General features: G+C 41.6%; 1 protein-coding gene across 1 annotated transcript in view; it reads right to left on the bottom strand.

The window, feature by feature from the left end:
* Positions 1-15,000, bottom strand: part of LOC145270166 (uncharacterized) — a 417,807-nt gene that overhangs the window by 384,254 nt on the left and 18,553 nt on the right. Inside the window, exon 3 of the mRNA XM_080125786.1 lies at positions 9,006-12,981. Coding sequence (XP_079981912.1) covers positions 9,006-12,981 — 3,976 coding nt within the window. The remainder of the gene's footprint in view (positions 1-9,005; positions 12,982-15,000) is intronic.

The following is a 15,000-nucleotide window of genomic DNA, read 5'->3' as shown; positions in this document are numbered from 1 at the left end:
AGATAGATAGATAGATAGATAGATAGATAGATAGATAGATAGATAGGTAACCGGGACATAAAAAAAACAGTACGATTCTCGGAGTTTAAAATCGCTGCAAACCTCGGGATTCCACTTTTCGCACTTAACTGCTTTATTGCTCAATTCAGTAGTGGTGAAACATGATCAATGTTATCTTGCCTAGACCCTTTCAATGTTCTCTGGTCATAATGTGGTCCCTATTTAATTTCGTCTTCATGAGAACAGTTTGGGCTTATTCCTCTACACTTTACGAACGAACCGGTAATACTTGGTGCGGTATTATTCCTTGACGGGCTATGTCGATTTCTTACGAACAAGGATGTTTACAGGGAATATCAAAATTCACACGCGCTCCCCAGCTCATGTATATATATGAACATCTTTAATTTAGCAAAATCCAACCCCGTCACTCATTCAGGCCTAAAAGCTTTCTACTCTAATAGTTTCTCCTCTCGAAGTGCTAGACTTTGCTAGATTTTACTAGACTTCCTGTTTATTGTTTCTCCGATATCTTGCTGCTCAACTCCCTACTTAGATTGTGTCTTGTTGGGTGTGAATATGATTAAAGAAAGAAAACTACCCCGGTTATGATTAGATGACATAAAACGTCAAGCATTCCCAAATGGTCACCCATATCGTACTAGCTTATCTCCATATTGCTTAACTTCCGTAATCATACAGCCACGGATAATAACTGCGTCTTTTTCCAGCAATGTTTTGTTCCAGCGCAAGCGACACTAAGAATACAATTGCTAATTATTTAGGATTTCAACCCACTTATGACTGACTGGCTGAGAATATGCTAATCTTGCGGATTTAATAAAAAAGTTCCGTGCAGATTCTCGAGTTAGATAAGATACTCCTGAAGAAGGTCGGAGGTTGCATCGGCCGAAACATTCTAGAAAAAAAGCACTCAAGATGAGAACAGTAGTCCAAATGATCCAAATAATTGCGAATTAATAATATTTCAAGAATTCAGAAATATAGCATCAAGCATTCCCAAAATGGTCCTGATGCCCATCTGGCATCAATTGAAATGAATAGAGTTCGTCTTGAGGAGGCTCCATGTTTTGACAAGCTTCAGTGATTGACTTTACTCCTGATCTGAAATAGAACGCGTACATCAATTCTGTTCCCAAGGTCGCTGAAAAAATGGTGGGATCCTTCTACCGCTGAAGCAGATATCTCACTGCTGATGCAATTTTCTATCTATATAAAAGCCAAGTACGTCCAAGGATGGAATACTGCAGCCACATCTGGGCAGGAGCTGCTAAACGCAGCCTATCCTGCCTTGACAGAGTACAAAATAGACATCGTGGCTTAGTGGGGGATGCCCTTTTCCCTTCCCTGCAACCTCTCTCTTCCACATAAGAGACATTGCGAGAATGTCTTCGTTTTATCGTTATTTCTATGGCAAGTGCTCGTCTGAACTCCAATCTCTGGTGCCCCCTCGCCAATCTTTCACGAAAAACACCCGTCTAGCTGAAACCACTGCCAATAATTTCCCCCACTCTTTATCTGTGCCTAAATCAAAACGTAGATTCCATAAACAAAGTTTCTTTCTTAGAACTGCACGCCTGTGGAACTCTCTTCCGGCTGCCTGTTTCCCACCGGATTACAATTTGGATGTCTTCAAGTCCAACATAAACAAATTCCTGTTAAATCGCCCCCTTAAGTAATCCAATTTATCAAATCTCCATTACTAACGATTACTATATTATCCCATTGATTACTGTATATGCAATAACACTTATCCTCGAGTGGCCTCCGGGCCTTGATAAGTGGTGACTCCTATGTAAAAAAAAAGTAATGACCGGACTCCATGTCGCTTAATTACGCTGACATAACGAGAATCGATATATCAACGTCCATTTGGGACAAAAAAAATCAGCATTTTTGACCGCGTTTGACCCCCTGGGGACGAACCCAAAATTTTCCCAGGATAAAATATTGTTTTTTGATGTGGTCTTGCTTTTGGGTAATTTGCAGCAAAACCTAATGGTCGGAATAGATTTTATGCCATGAAATATGTTTTTTTTTTTTCTATTTTTGGCTTTAAAATCACCATTTTTGACCGATTTGACCGCCTGAAGACGAAACCTAAATATTCTCCGGATCAAATATTGTTTTTTTAAATATATATCTATGTACTCTTGCTTTTCTCGTTTATTTTTTATGTTTTTGAACACCTGAAAAACGCGTTTTCTATGCTGCTCTATAGATCCGCTTCTCATTAGAATATCGACCAGATATCTAATGGAAAAATTAAGGCCACTCGACATTGTATCAATTATCTGTTGAAAGATAGCTGGTGCGACTTTAATTCCGAAAGCTAACCTATTGAACTTAAATAGTCCCTTGCGAATAGTCATGCGCAAAAGTTTTGAGCTTTCTTCCTCAATGCTTTGCTCAGATCTATTTGTGAGAATATTTTCCCTCCATTTAGTTTCGTAAAAACTTTCTTGGAGCTGGTTTTGGGTTCGAATCGGTTTTTTTTTTTTTTTTTTAATTTAAATATTGAACCAGTGTTATATAAGCCATTTTTCACGTAACGTTCGTTTTTCTGTTTTTTTTTTTGTTTTTTTTGTTTTTTTTACTTCGCTTATCCACCCCCGACCACACACCCAAAAACACCCGGGTACCCACCAATTTTTTAAATTTTAATATCGAAACAGGCTTATTTAAGCCATTTTTTACGTGTTCGTTTTCTGTTTTCATCGTTCGTTTGCCTTATGTTAGTCTTTTTTGTGTTTTTTCCCCGCTTAAGTTTTAACGTTGTTTTCTTTTTTTTACTTCGCTTATAACAAACAAACCTGGTCGTAGTCGTCGTAATGCTCGACTACTTCCGGGCGCACACTTGTCAATCTTTTTAAATTTTAATATCGAAACAGGCTTATTTAAGCCATTTTTTACGTGTTCGTTTTTCTGTTTTCATCGTTCGTTTGCCTTATGTTAGTCTTTTTTGTGTTTTTTCCCCGCTTAAGTTTTAACGTTGTTTTCTTTTTTTTACTTCGCTTATAACAAACAAACCTGGTCGTAGTCGTCGTAATGCTCGACGACTTCCTGGCGCACACTTGTCAATCTGGTTCTTACTTAAATAAATTCAAATATCTTTCATCTAACTCATTCTGGCTAGCCGATTTTATTTTCAAACTTCGCCTCAGGGCTTCAGGTTCGATCCTACCAACTTTTATCCGGATAATGATGCTCCTTAAGTGCTGCATTCAACTCCGATATCTTTTGATTTTTTTCTTTAAATACACAGTGGAAACATCCCACTTGCTGTATTCAACTGAGGTCAAAATTCCTGCTTTGGTGAGTCTGGCCATTTCTACATCAATCATTTGTACAGAGGCAAACGGTACGCTGCGTTTATTTTTGAAGACTGGTGGCATTGTCTTGTAACTTGTAACTTGAACGTTACTTCCATTTTTGTACAGCGGCCTAGTTTGTCCGATAAAACATTGAGGAACGACTCATTCAGATCTTTCTATAGCTTTTCAGCTTTGACTGTAATATTGTCCACTTTTTGGCAAATTCTAAGGGTCGAAATAAATTCTATGCCCTTTGATGTGCTATTTTTGTAAATTTTGGGCTAAAAATCACTATTTTTGACCGCTTTTAACCCCCTGGGGACGAACCCAAAAATTTCCCAAGATAAAATATTATGTTTTTTTTCATGTGGTCTTGCTTTTGGGTAATTATTAACAAAATCTAAGGGTCGGAATAGATTCTATGCTCTGAAATATGCTATTTTTTTTTACAGGGTGGAACGATAAAATTGTTGCAATAAAAAGGACGACATAATTCCATTTCCGTTTGATGAAAACTGGTTTGTCTTTTTGTTGCAGACCATCTACAAGTTGACCAGTTGTGTACAAATCCCAAAAGCGATAGTAGCCTTCTGTCGTGTCTGAAAGTGACACAATGTTCAACGAACAAGATCGGAGATGCGCCACTGTAGAACTCATGCTCTCCACCGATCCACGTTATGACAACAGCACTCTCAAAATGCATCGCTTGATTATCACGAACAACAGAAACGTGCCCAGAGTGAGGAAAACAAAGTTTCCGGCCACCGTTATGGTCTTTGTAGCGGTTTCAAGGGAGGGCTACATAATGCCATCTCACGTCTTTGAAATCGGCTTGAAAGTCAACACCAAAGTGTATTTGGATGTGTCGTGCAGTGTGATGATCGCCTGGTGTAATTAGGTGGCCACTGGCAGACTTTGGGTATGGCAGTAGGACTCGGCGCCGACCTACAGAAGGAGTACTACGACTCTGTGCCCTTATTTCACTGGCTCCCTTCTCCCCGACCTGAACCAAAGCGATTCTGATCGCCGTCATCTGCCGAGTATTCGCCGAGCTCCCGCCGGCGTTTGTGGAAAAGGTATGCTCCCAGTTCCGGACTCGTATCTGGGCGGTGATTGAGGCTGGAAGTGGCTACATTGAATAGGTGTCAGCTCTACTGCATAACCAAGTTACATGAAGTGAACTTTTCAATAAAAGCTTCAAAATAAAGCTGTAGTGTTGTTTTCTGTGGGGCGACAACTTTATCGTTCCGCTGTCTTGCACTTCTGATCAAAGATAGCAAGCGTGTCTGTGTAGATCAATATTGTCTTGCCTACGCGGAACCTTTGATTGCAGACCTTTTTTATGGAAATCTCTCGAGACAAGGCGTGAAGCCACTTGATGTAAGGAGCTAGCCAAAACGAAAGCTGATTATTGCAAAGACATGAGATGCATATTGACAATGTTATCGTTCCACTGTCTTGCACTTCTGATCAAAGATAGCAAGCGAGTCTGCGTAGATGGGTAATGATCAATATTGTCTTGCCTACACCTTTGATTACAGACATTTTTTGTGGAAATCTCTCGAGACAAGGCGTTAAGCCACTTGATGTAAGGAGCTAGCCAAAACGAAAGCTGATTATTGCAAAGACATGAGATGCATATTGACAATGTTATCGTTCCACTGTCTTGCACTTCTGATCAAAGATAGCAAGCGAGTCTGCGTAGATGGGTAATGATCAATATTGTCTTGCCTACACCTTTGATTACAGACATTTTTTGTGGAAATCTCTCGAGACAAGGCGTTAAGCCACTTGATGTAAGGAGCTAGCCAAAACGAAAGCTGATTATTGCAAAGACATGAGATGCATATTGACAATGTTATCGTTCCACTGTCTTGCACTTCTGATCAAAGATAGCAAGCGAGTCTGCGTAGATGGGTAATGATCAATATTGTCTTGCCTACACAGAACCTTTGATTGCAGACCTTTTTTATGGAAATCTCTCAAGACAAGGCGTGAAGCCACTTGATGTAAGGAGCTAGCCAAAACGAAAGCTGATTATTGCAAAGACATGAGATGCATATTGACCTTTTTCAATTACTTATCAATGGCAATTATTAATTAGCTTCTCCCGAGAGCAGTCTTGAAGGACCTCCCCTTCGCTGAGCGTGGATAGAAAAGGGATGAAGTGCAATATCAGAACAGATACTGCACTTTCTTCCCGACGAAAAGATCAAGTTTAATAAGCGTGCCTATTAATCGCTTTCGTGACTGTTAGTAGATAAGGAAAAATCAATATTGTCTTTCTTAATCTCTACAAGGAACCTTCGATAGCAGATTTGGTTATCAATGTTAATGAGGGTCTCTTTATTTAAATGTCTCTTCATGGAAGCAATCTAGGATTTCTCCTGCACTGGGAGAAGGCAAAGGGATTAAGTGCAATACTAGAACAGATACTGCACTTTGCTCCTAAAAAACAAGAAAGGGTAATAAGGGTGTTCTTATTTATTGGACCCGCCACAACAGCATATAAAATGACATCTACGTAAAAAAAATGCCTCCAGTCTAGAAGGTCCTGGATATGACCTAAAACTATATCCGATGGTGAGGTCCCAGCTTACGAGCTTTGGGGAGTGTGGAGCCACCCTTAAATTGCCATTGCTCCCAGGTCCACTCTGACCCGGAGTGGTAGTACCTGTTAGGGTTCCAAATGGGTTAAACAGAAACTGGCTTGAATATATATATATATATATATATATATATATATATATATATATATATATATATATATATATATATATTCTATTAAAAAGATTTTCTTCACAATAACTGGGTTCGGCATTAAATAACCTGAAAAGAGTTGATATGCCGTAAAACGAAAACAACCAACCAACCAATCCAGTCTATAAAGACCATGGATATCCCTGTAAGGGTGGTTGCGCGTTTATTGTGGGGCAATGGTTGCGCAATCTCCAGCCACACCTCTCTTGAATTGGCACTGCTTGAGTCCAGGGGCAAGAAGAAATCCAGGATGACCGGAAACAATGCCGAGATAAGCAGAGAGAGGCAGCATCTACAGCACCTGGAATTCTTGAATAGTTGCCCGTTTTCGTACTGACCAGTCTCGACGTTGCTCAACTACAGTGATCTGAGTGAGGACAGACAGGAATTAAGTGCAATAGCACATTGCTTCTAGAAGAAAAAAAAAAAGGTCAATAGAACTGAAGGTGCCCTAATTTCGATTAATCCCTCTGTTCAGTGTCAAGAGACAAAGGATACCCCCTGTAGAGGCAGCTGCGCTTGTAATTATGAGGCAAGGGTTGCGCAATCACCAAACACACCTCTCCTGAATCGGCACTGCTTGAGTCCAGTGGCAAGAGAGAAGTCCAGGACGACTGGAAAAAATGCCGAAATAATCTGAAAGTCCCAAATGGTCAACCAGCTGGTACTAACCAGGCTTAACGTTGCTTAATTTCGGTGATTAAGCAGGAACTGACGTGTCAACGTGATTATGTGTATGTCCTTACTAGCTTGATACCCGGCATTGCCCGGTCGTACAATACGTTTAAACATGATATTTTAATTTATGCAGATTGCGTATGTATTATTATAGAATCAATCTTTTATTGAATACTAGCAGGGGTGCCCGGCGTTGCTCGGGTGTTTGGAGGTGTATGCTGTGCAAAAAAAGCAAAAAAAAACAAAAAAAATGGTTAATTTTTTTAAACTTTGACCCCTATTATGACCCCTTAAAATTTATAGTTTCGGGCTCAAATCACTTTATTAAGTTAGATCCAGGTTCAAGGAACCTATATCTAAAATTTCAAGTGTCTAGACCCAAAATTGTCGGAGGAGTTTGGTAGAGTTCTTAAAGGTCAAATCGTTGAAATTTGACCCCTTAACAGCCAGATTTCGTGCTGACACCCGTCACATCGATTTTCCCAAATCTCAGTACCCGGTATTTCAAATTTCGAGTCTATAGACTAAAAATTGACAGAGTTATTGCGTAAGGAAATGTACACAGACAGACAGACACACAGACAGACAGACAGACAGACAGACACGTTCACTTTTATAGATATACTAGCAGGGGAGCCCGGCGTTGCTCGGGTGTTTGGAGGTGTATGCTGTGCAAAAAAAGCAAAAAAAAACAAAAAAAATGGTTAATTTTTTTAAACTTTGACCCCTATTATGACCCCTTAAAATTTATAGTTTCGGGCTCAAATAACCTTATTAAGTTAGACCCAGGTTCAAGGAACCTATATCTAAAATTTCAAGTGTCTAAACCCAAAATTGTCGGAGGAGTTTGGTAGAGTTCTTAAAGGTCAAATCGTTGAAATTTGACCCCTTAACAGCCAGATTTCGTGCTGACACCCGTCACATCGATTTTTCCAAATCTCAGTACCCGGTATTTCAAATTTCGAGTCTATAGACTAAAAATTGACAGAGTTATTGCGTAGGGAAATGTACACAGACAGACAGACACACAGACAGACAGACAGACAGACACGTTCACTTTTATAGATATACTAGCAGGGGAGCCCGGCGTTGCTCGGGTGTTTGGAGGTGTATGCTGTGCAAAAAAAGCAAAAAAAAACAAAAAAAAATGGTTAATTTTTTAAAACTTTGACCCCTATTATGACCCCTTAAAATTTATAGTTTCGGACTAAAATCACTTTATTAAGTTAGATCCAGGTTCAAGGAACCTATATCTAAAATTTCAAGTGTCTAAAACCAAAAATTGTCGGAGGCGTTTGGTAGAGTTCTTAAAGGTCAAATCGTTGAAATTCGACCCCTTAACAGCCAAATTTCTGGCTGACACCCGTCACATCGATTTTCCCAAATCTCAGTACCCGGTATTTCAAATTTCGAGTCTATAGACTAAAAATTGACAGAGTTATTGCGTAGGGAAATGTACACAGACAGACAGACACACAGACAGGCAGACAGACAGACAGACAGACGGACACGTTCACTTTTATAGATATATAGATAGATTATATACTAGCAGGACCCGTTAACCGGCGTTGCCAAGTCTTATAATATGCTTAAACATGATATTTTAATTTATGCAGATTGCGTATGTATTATTATAGAATCAATCTTCTATTGATTATTATATATTACGAGGAATAATTTGCAAAAAATAAATAAATAAATAAATAAATAAATAAGAAATAATGTGATAATGGCGTCCATCAAATTCCGTTTGTGTTTGTTTACAATATCGCATCGGCTGATATTTTGTCTTGACGCTCTTAAAAATAGTCTTTATTCACTTATAGATAAAAAAAGAGTTATTTTACAGGGGAGTATTTTACGTTACACCGATGGAACGTAAAATAGTCTCCTGTTAAAGTTCTTTTTATTTATAAGAGAATGAAGACTATTTTTAAGATCGGATTTTTTTTTTCGATTTTCGATAGTTATCGGGTGAATTTCTGTACAAAACGTATCTAAGAACACTGCCAGACATGTAAATTAGCTTTGTGTAAAATTTGCAAAAAAATAAGCTCAGCCGTTTGTGAACCTATGATGAAGGAACTTGCACACAAAATTTTGCAAAAGATAGGTTCAGCCGTTTCGGAACCTATGAGGAACACTCCAAAGTGATTTTTAAATAAAAGTACAGACAGAGAACAGGAATCTGCAATGAAATTGAGACAAAAATAAGGAAATTGGTGACCCTACCTGAGCATATTTTGACGAAGTCGGGTCGTTAAGAAAACTCCATATTCGTCCTTGGTATCGCGTCCAGTTCGATACACGCCTCTCACTGGCCAAGCTGTTTTGGGGGAGCGAAGTCTTGCGAAACGATTCCAGCTTCTCAAGAGACTTGCTCTGCGTGTTCCAGGTGTTGTACTGGGTCCAGCAACAGCGTTCGATGTCGTGTTCTTCGATCCCCCAGAATTCAAATTCCGTCTTGATCGAAGGGCCACACATGCACATTGGCACGTGGAGCTCGCCAGTCCGCAGATAGTTAAGGATGATTCGAAAGGCCTCAGCATCGCGATCGAAGAAGTACTCCCTCCGGTCAGGCCGGTAGTGGCGTTCCATCTCGTGCGTTTTGGCCAATTTCATTGTCGGCAGACGAAAGAGGGTCGCCCGTTTTGTCTCAAAGATCTTGCCGCCAACGTTTAATATGACGGTTTCGTCTTCCAGGTGCCGGTCGTATGTGTAATATGGCGGGTAAAGCGGCGTTTCCGGTTGGGTCTGCAACGGCTCCAACTCTTCTGCGTGTTGTCGGTGGAAGAGATTGTTATGTGTGAGCAAAGACCCAGGTCCAATGGAAGGCTTCTGTATCAGAGAATTCGTCGTGGTGGCGTTTGGAAACGCATTACCGGATCCAAACCCACCTAGACCAGGGCTATAACCTCCAATGCCGTATCTAGAACCACCGCTGCGACGACGGTTGTCTGTAAAACCGTCATCGAGGGAAGATAGGTGTTCGGCTGAGCCGGTATAAGGTTCGTCACGGACTGACCGGAAGCTTTCTGTGATGTCGCTGTCCGCTTCCGGTGTGAGCAAATTGCATGTTGTTGCGTTGTTGTTGATGATGCTCTCATTTGGGGTGTGGAATTGGTTAAAATGGTGACTGTTGCTATGCGGTTGCTGGGTTAGCTGGTTGTTGAAACAGGAGGTCTCAACTAGTTCGGCAGCGTTCGCGAAGGTTGCTGCATTGGCTGCCATAAGTCCCACGACCCCGCTGCTGACCCCTGGGCCGGTCGAGTTTGCGACCGTCGAATTTTGACGTCTTTCGTTTATCATCTCGCTGGCGGTCGACAGCCACGATGTGATAGATTTGGAAGCACGCCGTCCGAATTTTGCCTGGGGTCCCGACCCGTGGAATCGTCGGGTGTTGCGTTTTGCAAGCAATGGGGTTTGGTACTGGGACGTTTTGGTATTACGGCCAAATCGCGAATTGGGTCGGTGGTTGTAATGGTACGGGTTCGGGTGATGGAATTGCTCCCGAAGATCGGGGCTGGACAGTAAGGGTTGTAAATGCTGGTCGTCGCCGGGCCCACCACCGCCGCCGCCCACGCCTCGATTTGTTCTCTTTTTCCTACGACCGGGGGCCCCTCCTCCGCCTCGGCCGCCGCCGCCGCCGCCGCCACCGCCGTTGTCGCCCCTTCCGCCGCTGGGTCCTCTGCCGTGACCCTTTCTATGGTGGTTTTTTCGGTTATTGTAATCACTGTGCAACAATTGTAATTCTTCTGCCTCGTCGTCCTCTTCTTCCTCCTCTTCTTCCCCCTCTTCCTCCGCCGCCTCTTTTGCTTCCACCCCCTCCCTCTCTTCTTCTTCTTCCTCCTCCTCGTCTTCTTTTCCGTCACCGCCGTCGTCGTCGTCGTTGTCGTCGTCGTCGTCCTCTTCGTCCCCGTCGCTCTTGTCCTCCGCGGTGACGAAAACGTCGTTGTCCACTTGGTCACCTTCCTCGGAGCTCTGTTGCAAGGACTGATGTCGGGATACGACAGGTTGAGGGGACGGTAACAAATTAGGGGGCTGCTGTTGCTGGGGAGTCGTCTGTGATAATTGGTTCGTGTATTTTTGAGGGGTCGGTGGCTTTTGTTGGCCCTGTTGATTTGGGGTCGGTGGTTTGGGGTAATAGTGTTGCTGTTGGGGAGTTGGGGGCTTTTGTTGACCCTGTTGTTGCTGCTGCTGATGTAATTGGCTATAATAGCCCGGATAATGATGATAGTAATGGCTATGATGTGGCGGGTTACCCTGGGACAAAGAAGGGCTCGATTTCGGAAGGGAACTTGTACTGACCAAACCCGGCCCTGGTTGGGAATAAATATGACCACTTTTATTGATGCCGTTGTTGCAACTCCGGGTAGTTTTGGGGTCACTCCCAGTAGAGGCCCCGCCAGCGCTGGACCCTGTGCCCGTACGTAGTGGCAGTAGGGCCAAGTATTCCGGATGTTGGGGTTGAGGACGATGCTGTTTTTGTTGGTGTAGTGGAAATGAGAATGCAGCAGAAGTGGCGGCGGCTGTGGTGCTTGTCGAGAGGATTGGGCGCGGGGGTAGAGGAGGAGCAAACGGATCGTCGGTATTAAAGACACAAGAAGGGTCGCTAGTGGGTTGAGTCGCTGAAACCACCGATTGGGCTGGCGATGGGGTCGTCGATGGGGCCGCCGGTTGGGTTGTGAATATGGGAGGCTGGTTGGAATAGACGTTGTAATAAGGCAGAGATCTGAGCGGTAAGCTCTGTGGCGGCTGGCCGCTTGGGGTTGCTTGCAACGGATCGGGTCGTTGTAAAGTAGACTCTTGAAGTTGAGAGGTTGTATTCTGAAGTTGGGGTTGAGCTGTTGCTGCCGCTGTTTTGGTCGGGGTTGAGAACGGCGACCCCGATAATGTAGATGGAGATTCGTATTGATAATGGTACTGATACTGGGGGAAACGGGAATTGGGGTTGTAATAGTGATGATAGTGATGTTGGTGGTGGTGTTGGTGTATCTGACGCAGGCCCTGGGAGCTCGGCGAGGGCTGTAATGGCGGTGGAGGCGGCGGTAAAATAGGCGACCGGAGAAGAGGTTGGAGTTGACTGGCTGATGTCGACTCTCTCGAGGGTGACGCCCCGACTGCGACACTGCGGTGACGGGGCAGACCTCTGAAGGGGGCCTCGGAGCTATGTGTGGTAGATGTCGTAGTAATTGAACCAGTAGTAATAGCAGAGAGTGGAGTCGGGTTGGGTGTTGTTGTTGATGTTGCTGCTGCTGCTGTTGCTGGTGATGTTGTTGTTGGTGTTGTTGTTGGTGTTGTTGTTGTTGTCGTTGACCCTGGCGTACCGGGGGAGGTAGTGATGGTGACGGCGGTTGCGGCGGCGGCAGCGGTAGAAGTAGCAGAAGCAGTGACAGGGTATATTGGAATAGGGTACGGGATAGGATCACTGGCGATCGGGGACGGCCGTTGGGTCCCCTGTGGCAACGAAAGATCCGGAGTCTGCACGCCTGTCTGCCTCTGTGAGACGCTCTGAGGTCCCGCGCGTCCGTTGTTGTTGTTATTATTATTACTGCCGGGACTACTACCACTACCGCCGCTACTACTACCACTACTATTACTATTACTACTACTACTACCACTTCTACTACCACTACTGCTACTAACACCACCACGACTACTACTGTGGCTGCTGGTAGGGCTGTTAGAGTCGCAACCCGTAAGGAAGGGTTCGATGTGGTTCGGCCTGCTGGTGTTGCCGACGTTGTACGCGTTTGAGAAAGAGGTGGTTTGCGTCCGGCTCCGCGGCCGAGCACGGACTGTCGAAGGCGCCGGGGTTCCGCAGTCGGTGCCACTGGTGGTTGTCGCGGTTGTGCCGGCTGTGACTCCGATCGGGGGAGGCGGGGCGACGGCGGCGGCGGCGGCGTCCGATTTATTCTGCCGGCCAAACAACAGCGGCCAACTCAACTCCTGCAGCTGCAAGTCCCTCTTCCTCTGGCGAGGCCAAACGGAGTCCGAACCCCCTTCTTTCTGGTCGTCTGCTAGATCGTGTACCTCCTCCAGTTTTTTCTTGATTTTAATAAGATCACCCGAACTCTTTGATCGCTCGAGAAGAAACGCGAGAAACGAGAAGGCGGGAAGGATTTCTCCTTTTTTTTTTTTTTTTTTCTTTTTTTTTTTTAAATTATTTATTCTTTGTTTTTGTTTTTTTTTCTTATCTTTTTTTTTTCTTTATTATTCGTTTATAACTTTCGTTTGCTTTTTCCGTCTTTTTGTTTGTTTGTTTGTTTGTTCTGTTCTTTTATTAGAAGCTTTTCTTTTATCTTTTTTTTTTTTTTTTTTCAGGGAATGGGTTAGCTTATATTATGAAGTGCTTTAAAATGCTTTACCATTAACACAGAAGAACAATTTTTCATCCCTTAGTTCCACTGGAAATCACTAGCTGAAATAATGGATGCAGTTCTGGTAGCTTTACCCATTTTATATGTGTTTTCTTTTCTTCTGCTAGTGTTATTATATATATATATATATATATATATATATATATATATATATATATATATATATATATATATATATATATATATCTCCGAATCACAAATTGTATTCGACCCCGAGATATATGGATGAATGGTGTACAGATATATATTGGTAGGGATTATCTTTATCCACCTTATTATTTTTTTTTTTTACTCCAATAGTAATCCCAACATTAACAGAGCCTCGCAAAGCCTGAAACGTATTTTGTGCGAACTTTTGGACATCACCGAATTTGTATAGTTTGCAGTAATTTTGGTACTCGGTCTGTGATCAGAATGTTCTCAATAATATCGTGTGCAGAGCAGATATTATACAGCAAATTCAACTTAGATTGAATTCATTTTTTTCTTTTTTGGCTTTCTTTTTGTTTGTTTGCTGTTTTTTTTTTATCGATCTTGGTGGCTTCTTATACATATACATATACATATATATATATATATATACATATATATATATATGTATATATTTATATATATATATATATATATATATATATATATATATATATATATATATATCCGTAAACGACCTTTAATAGTTCGCTTTTAGAAGGTAATTTTTACATAAGTTGTCATTGGTTTCCTTTTCTTTTTTGTTGTCATTGTTTTCGTTTGTTTTTGTTATTGTTGTTTTTGTTTGTTGGTTGGTTTGTTTGTTCGTTCGTTTGTTTTGCTTTTGGGAAAAGTTGTTATTTTACGATATATAGATATATAGATATAGATATATATATATATATATATATATATTAAAAAAAAGAAGAAAAAAAAAGATCCTGTGGAAACGTGACAAATATAGATATACCTGAAAACCAGCCTTCAGGCGTGGGCTGTCGAGATTCACAGTTCGGATACCGACCACGGGCGCCTTCGGAAAAAAAAAGGAAAAAAAAAAAAGAAGGAAAGATACAAATACCTCAGCCACGAGGCAGACCGGGAGACTATATCGATGCCGCAGTCGAAAAGCGATGTCCGCAGAAGCGGTTTGATTCGCTTCCGCGGCCGTCGCAGTGGTCGTGTAAAAGCAGCGGTTTGGTCAATATATGAGTAGCAGTATATATATATATATATATATATATATATATATATATATATATATATATATATATGTTTATTTGAGCAGTAGTGTAGTAGCAAGCTACCCGGTTCAAGATATAAAAGATCGGTTGCTTTATATTTTAATAGTTTTTCGTTTCTTTTCTTTTTTTTGGGGGGGGGTACGATTAAGGTTACAGCGGAACACCCGCACACAATTTGGATGCGTTACTTAGTGCTATATACGTTACACCATACTGAACTTGTGTAGCAAGCATGTGTAACGGATATTGGCAGTCCATTTGGCGTATTACAATCAATTAAACTGCCCGAAATAAAATTTGTTCGTGATGGTAAAAGAACCCCGAACTGCCATAAAGAATTTTCCTTTAAAAAAAAAAAAAAAAAAGAAAAAAAAAAAAAAATCGAAAAAAATGTTCCGACAATTTTCGCGCTTTGTTTGTTTTCCTTTTTTTTTTAATTAATTTTCTTTTCTTTTTTTTATTTTTGGAGTTGTGTTTACTGGTGTGGTTGTTTATATATATATATATATATATATATATATATATATATATATATATATATATATATATATATATATATATATATATTCTTTTTTATGCTCGATGAGGTTGTGGTCCGATAGGTTTATGTAGTGTAGGGTTAGGAGTAATATG

This window comes from Euprymna scolopes, chromosome 46, assembly GCF_053919585.1.
Source record: "Euprymna scolopes isolate OS-2025 chromosome 46, ASM5391958v1, whole genome shotgun sequence".
NCBI classification, from domain to species: Eukaryota; Metazoa; Mollusca; class Cephalopoda; order Sepiida; family Sepiolidae; genus Euprymna; species Euprymna scolopes.
This window is presented reverse-complemented; position numbering and strand designations above follow the sequence as displayed.